Below are 13,207 nucleotides of genomic sequence, written 5' to 3' on the forward strand. Positions count from 1 at the left end.
GTGACTTTCAGGAGTTAAAACCTTCTCAAACATTTTAGGAATAGCAGATAACTTTGCTATACCAATTGTTAAGACCTTAAAAGAAAAGTCTAGACATTTGCGAGTTGAGTTGTAAATTTAAACTAAATTTTATTCTTAAAATCAGAGCCTTATATGTGATTTGACAATGAGGTAGGAGGTACAATTTGGTAGTCTATAATTATCGTTAGACCTACGCAGAGGATACACTTTACTGAGGGTGTCTATTTGAGTACATGCTTACATTAGTTTTATTTTAGGACCGCATTTGTTAAGTGTTTTCTCCACTTGTGTTTTGTTGTCGTATCAGATCTCTGTTTACACCAGTGCAGTTATAACTTGTCTACTTTATGTTATTTCTTTACAGATCGGTGTTTTTACATGAGTTTATGTGTACAATAATCTATTTATATTTAAACATTCTGCAAGGGGCCGAAAGTGGCATTGTATTGACGATAATATGTTCATGTTTGAACATTCTGCAAAGGGCCGAAAGTGGCATTGTTTGTATTTTGATTCTTGTGAACCTTTTTGTGTACATTTTCTTTATAGCTATAATTACAAGTACAGATAATCATTTACAGTCAATTACAGTGGGTAGGGAAGTGCTATCGTTTTCAGTCTTCGTGCTACTTTAATTCTTCTTATGGCATAGATTATTAATATTATTATTATTATGATTCCGATAATCAAGGCAGCATGTCCAGATACATGATGGAACTTAAGTCCTTTTAAATCATGATGACCTTCTTTTAAAAATTTTAATTTGTTTCTTAACTTATCCATTTTCTCTGTATGGTTAATTAATGGTACTGTTAATGGATTCAAAACAATTTTTGGTATTTTACTTATATTACTTGTATAAAAGGATAAAATTTTTTCGTAGCTTACAGTTTGAATACTGCGATGAAGTACTAGTATTTTGTCATCGGTTCGCACAGTACAACCATTTATTGTTGTTAAAATTCCTTGTTGCGGAAGATCAATTAGTTCTTGATTTGAGTTACTACATTGAATTCTAGCATTAGTGTTTACTGGAACTTTGAAAAGCCAACTACCCTGTCTCTCTAATTCGACCCAAAATGACCTTGTCTCTGCTATCTTCCTATAAACGCAATTTGAATTACCTTTTAGTTTGAAAGGAGCTATCTCACAAGCATTATCATTGGCATTGCTCCAAGGCCAATTACCTTCGCATACTCTTCTATTCGTTTGCCATTTTTGGCATTTGTTCAAGGTAGCTTCAGTCATCGAATGATAGGAATCAATTTCGAAATTATATACTAAATACCTGGAGCTCAAATCTACCTTGACTAATTCTTGTTCATGCTCAACTGGCATTGGAATTATCCTAAACAAATGGGATGCGTGTCTACCAAACAGGGGAATCTTCACGTTCAGAATTAATTTGTTATCAACAAAAATTCCTTTCGCTGTTAATAGGCTGTAAATTTCCTTCAATTCTGTTCCTGTTCTTTTTCCTGGAAGCACCAATGTTTCTAATAAGTTATCTTTTTTTTTTTTGCTATTTCTCCCTTTAATTGTATAGGTTTTAAAATATTTGGATTTAGTCTACCATGATTAATATCTATCAGTAGATTAATAACTGCTGATTGAATTTTATTGCAGTCTTCAATCAAGGAGCTTAGTTGCTTTGTTACCATAAAGAAATTTATGGATTCTTTGTACACATAGAAACTTTCCTTTAATGCTTCCGTTATGTTTTCTACTCTAGCGCTCATACTTCTAAAGTTCAAATTTATTTCCTCGGTAGTTCTTTTGAGAATATTTACCGTTGACTCTACCACCGATGTTTGTTTTTTAATTAAATCATCTAGGTTATGTTGGTTTTCTAATACATTTTTCATATTTTCTTCCAACGTTTCCCTATCTTCGGCGTCCATTATCCCAAATAATATATGATAAAGTGAGCCCATAAACTCAAATGGTGCTCGCTTCTTTCTTTTATTATCCTGAGTCATGAAAAGTTTATTATTTTCCTCCAGGTCTGCAATTTGTCTTTCCGTATTATCTAAGACATTATTGCATTGATCTTCAAAAGTATAAAGTTTACCACACACAACTCTCATTTTCCCAATCAATTCTTTCCTCTTTTTTAACATTTGGAAATACGGGTCCATGTTATAATAAAAAATTAAATCCCAAGATGAGGCGACTATTTCAACATCCCCCATCGGGTCCAAATATATCGAAGTGAAACTGTTCATTTTTATAATTGACCACTTCGCCGTTCCTCTAGCAGCAATGTTTACATTTGAAACTTGGCAACATAACACAAGCATTAACAATGCTGCCATCAGTCCTAGCTTGGACATTCGAGGTCTACTACGCGTACTTCTGGTCTCTTTTGGAGTCATTCCTGAGTCTTGCTCTTCTGACTCAATTCCAGCTAATGGACAAATTTTAGTTATAGGTCGTTTTATCAACCCGTCTTGATGTTTTATAGTTACTACTCTGACTCTATCGTCCCTACCTTTATGTATTTCTTCTATTTTTCCCAAGGGCCATCTAGCTGGGTGACAGGTTTCATCTTTTATTAATACAATCTGTCCTGTTTTAATATTCTGCATTCCTATTTTCCATTTATTTCTTTGTTGCAGTGTGTGCAAATAATCTTCTTTCCATTTAATCCAAAATTCTCTTTTCATTTTCTGAATTAATCTCCATCTATTCCCGATTTTTTCCTCTGAAATTGTCTCCATCGGGCCAAATATTGGCCTTCCAATTATAAAATGACCTGGTGTTAATACATCCAGATCGTCAATATCATTTGTAGCTGTATACAAAGGGCGTGAATTTAGTACCGCTTCAATTTGACATAATAGAGTTGCCATTTCCTCATAGGTCAAATTATTGTCCCCAATTACCCTTTTTAAGTGATATTTCACTGATTTTACCCCAGCTTCCCAAATACCTCCGAAGTGAGGTCCTGCCGGGGGAATTTTCCTCTTCTTGAAAAAAATCTTCTAAGTGCAGCTAGAAATGCATCTGAAGTAAGATCGCTGACTACTTCCAAATGAATAGCTTTTGTCGCCATGCATACGAATACGGCAATATATCCCTTATAGGATTTTTGCCCCCGGTTTTTAGAGCATCGGATATGCTAAGGCCCGGCGAAGTCTACACCTGTATTTGTAAACGGGTGCTACATTGTAGCTCTGTGTTTCGGCAGATTTCCCATAATTTGTTCTGCAGTATTCTGTCGATACCTAGCACAGGTGACACACTCTTTAAGTTTTTTCTTTAAGCAATTTCTTAGCCCAAATATCGAAAACTTTCGCTGGATATAGTTTCGCATCAGATTAATTCCACCGTGCAATGTTTCGTTATGTGCATTCTTGATAATTAAAGACGTCAAGTGACACTTATCTAAAATCAAGGGATGTTTAACCTCAAATTCCGCGTTGGAGTTTTGCAATCTACCTCCAACTCGTAACAATCCGTCTTTATCTAAGAACGGATTTAAGCTTAATAGTTTATTTTTTTACCCGATACTCAAAATGAGTATTGGGGTATATTAGATTTGTGGTAAAAGTGGATGTGTGTAACGTCCAGAAGGAATCGTTTCCGACCCCATAAAGTATATATATTCTTGATCAGCATCAATAGCCGAGTCGATTGAGCCATGTCTGTCTGTCCGTCTGTCCGTCCGTCCGTCTGTCCGTCCCCTTCAGCGCCTAATGCTCAAAGACTATAAGAGCTAGAGCAACGATGTTTTGGATCCAGACTTCTGTGATATGTCGCTGCTACAAAAATATTTCAAAACTTCGCACCGCCCACTTCCGCCCCCACAAAGGGCGAAAATCTGTGGCATCCACAATTTTAAAGATCTGAATTGGATCGTATTATTATTATAGCCAGCATCAAGAAAACAATTTCATTTTTTCTCGCCCTGTCTCTCTCTAACACACACGTAGCATATGCGGCTTTGCTTAGAGTAAAACATTAGCGCCTAGATCTCAGAGACTATAAAAGCTAGAGCAACCAAATTTGGTATCCACACTCCTAATATATGGGACCGAGACGAGTTTGTTTCAAAATTTCGCCACACCCCCTTCCGCCCCCGCAAAGGATGCAAATCTGGGGATATTCACAAATCTCAGAGACTATTAAAGCTAGAGTAACCAAATTTGGTATCCGCACTTCTGTTAGATCTCACTATAAAACCTTTATCTCAAAATTTCGCCCCACCCCTTTCCGCCCACACAAAGGACGAAAATCTGTTGCATCCACAATATTGCAGATTTGAGAAAACTAAAAACGCAGAATCATAGATAACGACCATATCTATCAGATTGCTGAATCTGGATCAGATCAGATCATTTTTATAGCCAAAAGAAACAAATCAATTTGTACTGGCTACGCAGCGCCCGACGTCACGCTCAGACTGATTTTCTGTCTCTCTCGCACGCACTCTTTGTCGTGTCGTTTAATATTAGCGGCGTCTGCCGGAGGAGAGCCATACTGACTTAGTATCGGGTATAACTGTAGAGTTGCGGTGTCCGCAGCAACTCACAACGTTCCCCCTCATTTGTTTCTATTTCCTTTTTATTAATTAGGCTAGCTATTTCGGAACCGAATTGGATAGCTTGTTGTTGTTTTACTATTAATACTTTGGCGCTCTTAATCTCCTTCACTGTCAAAAATGAAGGAAATTCTTTCTTTTTGGTTTTGATTTGAATAAACCTCATACATATGCAATGACTCTTTCTAGTTTATGCATACACGAATATTTTTGTAATAATTCACAAAAAATGTTATTTTTTGCTATTACCATTGTTGTGCTCACAACTAATTTTTCTTCAATTTCCTCTTTTGGCCAATGTTCCTTAGATTTCGCCAACCATTGAGGCCCTTTCCACCAAATCTTAAAATCTTTTAGCTTATCTGCACTAATGCCCCTTGATGCTACATCTGCTGGATTGTCTTCAGTTCTAACGTGTCCCCATTTAGTTTCTTTAATCTTTCTTACTTCGTCAGTTCGACGCCTGATAAACTTGTCTTTATTGTCTCCATTCTTAATCCAGGCTAGAGTAATAGTAGAATCGCTCCAGGCATAACACTACATTACTTCCAACCGCTACTTTCACCCGTTGAATTAATTTTTTCCAGAAGATGTGCTGCACAAAGTTCTAATTTTGGAATAGTTTTCCGATTCTTCTTTGGATTAACTTTGCCTTTGCTGGTTATTATAATTGTAGAACTATCTACCTTGGCATACACTACGGCAGCATAAGCCTTTTCGGATGCATCGGCAAACCCATGAATTTGCATCGACTTATTGTGCTGAGAATTTAGCCATCTCGGTATCCGAATGCTCTCTAACTCTGTTAAACTATTTTTAAACGAATTCCATTCCTGGAATGGATATCCTGTTCTGATAATTCTTCATCCCAATTGTTGTCTGCTAGCCAAAGTTTTTGAATAAACAATTTTCCGACAAGTGTCACTGGAGACAACCAGCCTAAGGGGTCATATATCTTGGCTAAGGTAGATAATACTATTCTTTTGTTATTTTTCTTAATTGGTTCATAGTGGAAATTGAACCTAAACTCGTCTTTAACCGGTTCCCATTGTAGTCCTAATGTTTTGATGGATTCATTCTCCTCAATGGTTAATACTTTATTTTCTTGGTCATCTCTAATGCCTTCTATAATTTCTGGGATATTTGTTATCCACTTTCTTAAGTTAAACCCAACCTCATCAAACTTCCGGGTAACTTCCTTTACATGCTTTTTAGCATCCAGTATCGTGTCGGCACCTGTCATCAGGTCGTCCATATAAAAATCATTCTTTATGATTTCCCTAATTGCTGGATTTTTGTAATTATCTGCTATTGCAACAAGCACCCTGGTTGCTAAGTAGGGTGCTGAAGCTGTACCGTACGTAACGGTTGTAAGTTTATAATCTTTTAACTTTTCTTTTGGATTATCTCTCCAAATTATATGCAAATATTGTTGATCGTCTTTATCAACATTAATTTGCCGGTACATTTTTTCAATGTCCGCAGATATTTCAAATGGCCATTTACGCCATTTCACCATAATATCGAAGATATCTTTTTGGACCCTTGGTCCAACCCACATGATATCATTTAAACTTTTATTGTTTGTGGTTTTTGCTGAAGCATCGAAAACCACCCTCAGCTTTGTCGTTAGACTGGAATCTCTTATGACTCCTTGATGGGGTAAATAATATTTCCCATCTTCTTTGGACTCTACCATATGTCCTAAGATTTTATATTCATGCATGAACATTACATAATTTTCTTTTAATGTTTTATTATTGCTGAGCTTTCTTTCTAAACTATAAAATCGCGCTATAGCTTGGGGTTTTGAATCTCCTAGATCCTTTTCTTTTTTAAATGGTATTTTAACTACATACCTACCATTCTCATCTATTCTTGTTGTTTCCAAGAAATGCTCCTCGCACACATCTTCTTCTACGTCATTCTTTTCACTTTCCAATTCCCAGAACCGCTCTAAGTCCCCAACTTCAATTGTTGTCGCCACAATAAATTTATCACCTTTTGATTTGGTGCAACCGGATATAATCCATTCGAATTCTGTATTTTGTCCAAGTAGTCCGTCTATTTTTACTACTCCGTCTTTTAAAATATGGGTATACAAATCTATCCCAATTATTATATCTACTCTACTTGGTTTGTTAAAGTTAGGTTCTGCCAACACATAATCTTGCCACTTAGTTTTATCAATATTGAAAGACTTTAATGGTAAAGCTTTCATCAGTTTCGGAAGAATAATTGCTTCAATATTTAGAGGACCTTTATTATAATCACGAGTTTTTACCGATAAAGTAAATTTGTACTTTGAAGTGCAAGAGTCTGTAGATGACACTCCACTTACCTCGGTGTTCGCTCTTTTTCGTACTAAGTTTAATATTTGCGCAGCTTCTTCTGAAATTATGGTACATTGCGACCCACAATCAATGAGAGCTCTAAGGTTTTGATAGCCACCATTCCTTGCCCTTACTTTTATAAGTGCTGTGGCTAAGAACGCTTGTTCTTTTGTCAAGCAAGTGTTAACATTTTCCCTCTTTTCGTAGGGAATATGGAGCATCGTATGATGAGGTTTTTACAAATCCCACATAAAATTTCAGAAAAGCATTTCTTATACATATCATGCCTACAGCATTTTGTGCAAAGGCGCTGTTTTTTAATAAACTGGCCTCTATCTATCGGACTCATTCCCTTAAACTTATAGCAGTGAATTATGGTATGTCCTGCCATTTTACATAACGGACAATTTTCTTTTATTTTACCATATTGCACTACTTTTTTCAACGGTTTCCACTCTTTATCCTGCGATGTATAAAGAGAAGTGTACCGTTGTTCTAAAAATTCCATCACATCTGGCAATGCTTGGATCTCTTTTGTCCTTTTTATATGACTTTCATGAAATTGTAAGGTATCTTTGTTGAATTTTTTCAACACAATGTACGCGAAAATCACATCAACTTCTTCTGTTAAATGTGACTTTAATTTAATTAAATGTATTGACTCATTTATAGAATCAGAAAACCATTTAATATGTTTCGCTGAATCGTGATCTAGCATTGGTAAGTCTAGTAAACGATTCAGCTGATCCGAAAAAATGTTTCGCTTATTTTCATACCGCTTGGTCAGCAATTCCCAAGCGGCATTATAATTCTCCAGCGGCCCAGTTAAAAGGTGAGCTACCATAATCCGTGCCTCACCCTTTATCGCGATTTTCAAATAATTGAATTTTAGAGATGTACTCAGACTATCTCTGTTATGAATTAATTCACAAAATATTTGTGAAAAGCCGTCCCACTCTTTTTCTTCGCCTGAGAATGTGGGTACCTCCACTTTCGAAAGATCGGGCAAATCGATATCTTCTTTTTTTACCATTGCCCTTTTAGTATCCATGCTGTTTTCTTCAGCAAATAGGTTGCTCAACATGCTTTGAATATCAAATTCCAAATCTCCGATCTGATTGTCGAAGCTGTCGTTTGTTTCATAGCTATGATAATACTCCTCAATTTTTGATCTCAGTCTTTTACTGAGGAACTCAATTTTTTCCTTTCTCATTCTACACTCTCCCATTTTAGCCTGATCAAACCTCTGCATGGTTTGCTCTAAATATGTCCTCAGGTTTTCCACTATTCTGACGATTTCCTCAGATACTTTTTCTATGCTATTGTTAATTTTGGGCTCTATGTCTTCCTTCAAAGTTCCAGTCTCCACTGATTGTAACTTTGTTTTTTCTACCTTCCCTTTCGTTAATGTTTCATTATTTTTTGACTCTACATACTTTTTATGTATGTCCTCTATATTTTTAATCATTTTTTCGTACTGCTGTCTCTTATAGTAGTCATGATCGACTACTCCATATGTTAACAGTGCAGAATTATTGCCTGTAACTTTGTTTTTAAGGTCTCCTAACCTTTGGAATACATCGCTGGTCAAATGACCAGCTTCAATCTTTTTAATCTCCCTTGATATCGCTGCTTGAGCCTCTAATAGCTTAATTATTTGTTCCGACAACATCTTAGTTCAATTTTTTTTTTTTAATTTTACTTAATTAGGCTTAAAAACAATTTGAAATATGAGACTTAGCTGATGAATTCTGCTTCTGCTGTTGTTGTTACTGCTGCCTCTGAAGTCGCTGCTGCTGATACCGCTGTTGCTGCTGCTGGTGTTGCCTCTGCTTAAGTCGCTGCTGCTGATATCGCTGTCGCTGCAGTTATTGATGCTGGCACAATGGGCACACACAAACCCATTTATATATTTCTTTTTCACAGTCACAGTTATTTGCCACTTTTTTTTTCAATTCTAGCCATTAAGCACTTTCGATGTTTCGGATTATTATTTTTTTTTCTCTTTCGATGTTCCGGCCTCGAAAACGCCACCGTCGCGAAAAATTTTTATTTTTCAATTACAATAGATATACATATTTCGTTATCTATTAAAATACAGCCTGTACAGCTCGTATTTTTCAAAATTATTAATTGAAACTTCCGTTTCATTAATTTTTATTTATTTTTTTTTTTTTTATTCTCCGATCACAATAGATATACCCAGTTATCTATTAAAAATACAGCCTGTTTAGCTCGTATTTTTCCAAATTATTAATTGAAACTTTCGTTTCATTAATTTATTTTATACTGATTGGACATTATTATATGTGATTGGACAATGAGGTAGGAGGTACAATTTTGTAGTCTATAATTATCGTTAGACCTACGCAGAGGATACACTTTACTGAGGGTGTCTATTTGAGTACATGCTTACATTAGTTTTATTTTAGGACCGCATTTGTTAAGTTTTTTCTCCACTTGTGTTTTGTTGTCGTATTAATGGGTTACAGATCTCTGTTTACACCAGTGCAGTCATAACTTGTCTACTTTATGTTATTTCTTTAGAGATCGGTGTTGTTACATGAGTTTATGTGTACAATAATCTATTTATATTTAAACATTCTGCAAGGGGCCGAAAGTGGCATTGTGTTGACGATAATATGTTCATGTTTGAACACCAATATAATTTTTTGCGTCAGACTTGCTACCCTTTTTATGGAGAGGAATTATAAACGATTCCTTCCAGATGGGGGGGAAGCAAGAAGAATCAGTGGGCAGGGTGAATAGTTTAAGTAAGGGTCCACAAAGAACATCGGCGAAGTACCTGAGTACACAACCTCGAACCCCGTCTGGGCCCGGTGAGAGCACCGGCTTAGCTAGTAAAAGATCATGAAGTAGAGAACATTCATTTAACAAGGGACTGAAAATGCCGTTCGACCTCGGTAAACCGTGTGAGAACGGATGTTCAGAGTAGCTTTCCTCAGAATATGTGGTTTGAAAAAATTGAGCAAAAATGTGAAATTGAAAAGTACCTTCTTGAAATTTTTTAGAAAGCCTTGATTTTAAGTTTTTTAGACTGGATAACTTTTTGTTAAACCATGGGGGCTTTCCAGATCTATTCGCAGAAGAAAGCGGGCACAAGCGGGGAATTCTAGTTGCTGTTGAAGTTACTGTTACAAAAGTATTTCACAATTTCGCCCCACCCCCTTCCTTCTGTAGCACCTACAACTTTGAAAAAAAGAACAAAAAGAACAATCTAATTTGCAGTGGCTACGCCGCGCCACTCCCGCACACAACGTTCCCCCTCGTTTTTAAATTGAATAGGTACTCGTCGCGAACGTACGATTTTTCAAAGTTTTTTTTTTATTTTGATCTCCTAACATTCTAACATAAATCCGAACAAATTTTTTTAAAAACAAGTTAGTTGGCTTTTAAGAGAGACTTGTAGGAAAAACTTTTATCAAGAATCATCTTTCTTATTGGAGAAAGTAGTTAAGGAAGACATGACTATAAAAATACCGAAAAAGCGATCTTTTGATCGTTATGTGGTTATGAATTAGTGGACTGTATAATCGTTTATATCTTGAGCTTATTTAGTTTTATTGATTATTTAATATTGGTGGTTATAGTACAATTATATTACAAGAACATCGGGGGGTTCGATTCTGCGGCGGTACAAAGTATGCGTGCGGGCGGCTTCGTCTAGAAGGTTCTACTGACTTAACTCCGCGAAAAGAAGTCGAGAAAAAGGGAATTGGAAGATCACGCGATACGACTCGACGCGACGGTCTCAATGCAAAACAACGGAACGCATCGCTGTGGGCGTGTGCAGCTGCGGGTCTGGCCATGCGTGTGAGAACATTACAGCTATGTTCTGGAAACGAGCAAACAACAACACAGCTATGCGCGTAAAAATAGTTACTTAAGCGGTGTACTACAATCATGAGCGTGTAAATAGGTCAATCGCAATATACATGAACATTGAATTAAAAACTACGAGGCTCATTTCTCAACAAGATGTAATATATATAATATAATATAAGAATATAGTATAAAATTATGTGTTTTTATTGACTTTTAATTTTTTGTCCTCGGTTGACATTTCCATGGAATATTTCCTGTATATAGAAATATGCATGTACCTCAGAAAAAAATAATCAAAAAATCTAGCTGTTAGAAAAACGATAATAGACAAACTTTTTTAATTTGAATTAAACTCAACAGTATCATGTCTTTTCCACAGATTACACTAATTTTATAAATAATTTTTTGGCCCAGGAACCATTGATCCGCAAGGGTATCAGAGGCCGGGTCCGAAGCTGGTTTTCCTTTTTTTATTATGATTTTAAATTCACTGTTGCCTCTACGTCATATGCATCCTAATTTTTTCTTATAGCCAAATACTTGATCTGTCCGATAGTGCAACAGAAATAGCACAGAAGCATGGATTTGAAATTAAGGGCTATCGGTTTACGGCACGAGAGGAGCAAATACGTAAGCCACGGGTGGTGCGAGTCGGCGCCATTCAGAATTCAATAGTGTTGCCCACTACAGCACCGATTGAAGATCAACGCACTGCGATCTGGAACAAGGTGACAACAATGATAAAAGCGGCAGCAGCGGCTGGATGTAATATTGTGTGTACCCAAGAAGCTTGGAGTAAGTATCTAATCGAATCTTTAGCTAATTCAAGGACTGCCACTATTTTAGTTTTGTGCAGCAATGCCGTTTGCCTTCTGCACACGTGAAAAATTTCCCTGGTGTGAATTCGCCGAAGAGGCTGAGCATGGCCCGACGACAAAGATGCTCGCTGAGCTGGCTAAATCCCACAATATGGTTATTATTCACTCAATCCTGGAACGAGACATAGAACATGGTGAGACCATTTGGAATACGGCCGTAGTTATCTCAAACAACGGACGATACTTGGGGAAGCATCGTAAGAACCACATTCCCCGAGTGGGAGACTTCAATGAGTCGACCTACTATATGGAAGGTAATACCTTTCATCCGGTGTTCGAAACCGAGTTCGGAAAGCTGGCTGTCAACATCTGTTATGGGCGCCATCATCCACAGAACTGGATGATGTTTGGCTTAAATGGCGCAGAGATTGTGTTCAATCCCTCTGCTACAATCGGTAGACTCTCTGAGCCACTATGGAGTATTGAGGCACGGAATGCAGCAATTGCCAATAGTTACTTCACGGTTCCTATCAACCGAGTCGGCACAGAGAAGTTTCCCAACGAGTACACGTCGGGAGACGGTACCACAGCTCACAAAGAGTTTGGTCCCTTTTACGGTTCATCGTATGTTGCTGCGCCGGACGGCTCCAGAACACCGGTAGGTCATATCAAAAAAAAAACTTCGTCATTATCATAACAACATTTTTACAGAGTTTATCGCGAGACAAAGATGGCTTGCTGGTGACTGAGCTTGATCTCAACCTCTGCCGTCAGATTAAGGACTTCTGGGGATTCCGAATGACACAACGCCTTTCCCTTTACGCAGAATCTTTTCAAAGAGCATCGAAGTCGGACTTCAAGCCGCAAATTATCAAAGAGTCTTCAAAATTAAAAGATTAAAGAGACTAAAAAGATATTCTTTGGGATGTGAAAGGTGACTAGCGCAATAAACATAAGTGTAAACTTGTAACGCTAGGATAAAGCATGAAAAAAAAAGAAGGAATCAAAAGCTGATTTCATGGGTTTTCCTATACATCCAATTTATTTTTGTCAGTGTGAAATTTAAGCACATTGGTTAGTCTACGTCTTACATCTTTTAGTCGGTGCTTTGTACTCTTAAACAATTTTTCTATTTGGCTTTTGAAATTGTTTTTTTCTTATCGGGTTCAAGTCATTTTTTTTGTACATGTGCTGCGGCAAGTTCAGATGCTTCGATATCTGCTGGAGCAATATATTAACTATAAACTATAATTTTATACTGTTCATTAAATTAAATTATTTGTATATTGTTGATTAAATTAAATTTTTTGTAATTGTGTTTGTTTACAGCTTCAAGATTCCCTTATATAATTTAACAGAGCACATCTAGATGTGCTTTACAATCAAATGTAAGCGTTTCCGTCGAAACGTATATACTGTTACTGATGACAGCTCTTATACTGTTTAGAAGCAAAGCTATGATCGTAGCGGACGCTCAGGAGGAGGGAAGCTGCCGAGCTTTTTCGGCAACTTTGACTCCTCATTTACAAATTATAAAATTTCTCCGTTGTTAAGGTTAAAATTTTGCGTTTATTGTTCGATGTTGTCTGTCTGATTTTGCTAGAAGCCGTGGCCGTGAACTTAGATTTAGGTGTTAGGCAATTCGG

The 13,207-nt window shown here is 36.8% G+C and overlaps 1 protein-coding gene across 1 annotated transcript in view; it reads left to right on the plus strand.

Annotated features, from left to right (window-relative positions):
* Nucleotides 1-12,512, plus strand: part of LOC113566122 (beta-ureidopropionase) — a 36,833-nt gene extending 24,321 nt beyond the window's left edge. Inside the window, exons 2-4 of the mRNA XM_026990248.1 lie at nt 11,276-11,538; nt 11,600-12,219; nt 12,273-12,512. Of these exons, the coding sequence (XP_026846049.1) occupies nt 11,276-11,538; nt 11,600-12,219; nt 12,273-12,461 (1,072 nt within the window). The 3' untranslated portion in view covers nt 12,462-12,512. The remainder of the gene's footprint in view (nt 1-11,275; nt 11,539-11,599; nt 12,220-12,272) is intronic.
* Nucleotides 12,513-13,207: the final 695 nt, after the last annotated feature.

Source organism: Drosophila persimilis, unplaced genomic scaffold (assembly GCF_003286085.1).
Source record: "Drosophila persimilis strain 14011-0111.01,24,50 unplaced genomic scaffold, DperRS2 tig00000572-arrow-pilon, whole genome shotgun sequence".
Classification (NCBI taxonomy): Eukaryota; Metazoa; Arthropoda; class Insecta; order Diptera; family Drosophilidae; genus Drosophila; species Drosophila persimilis.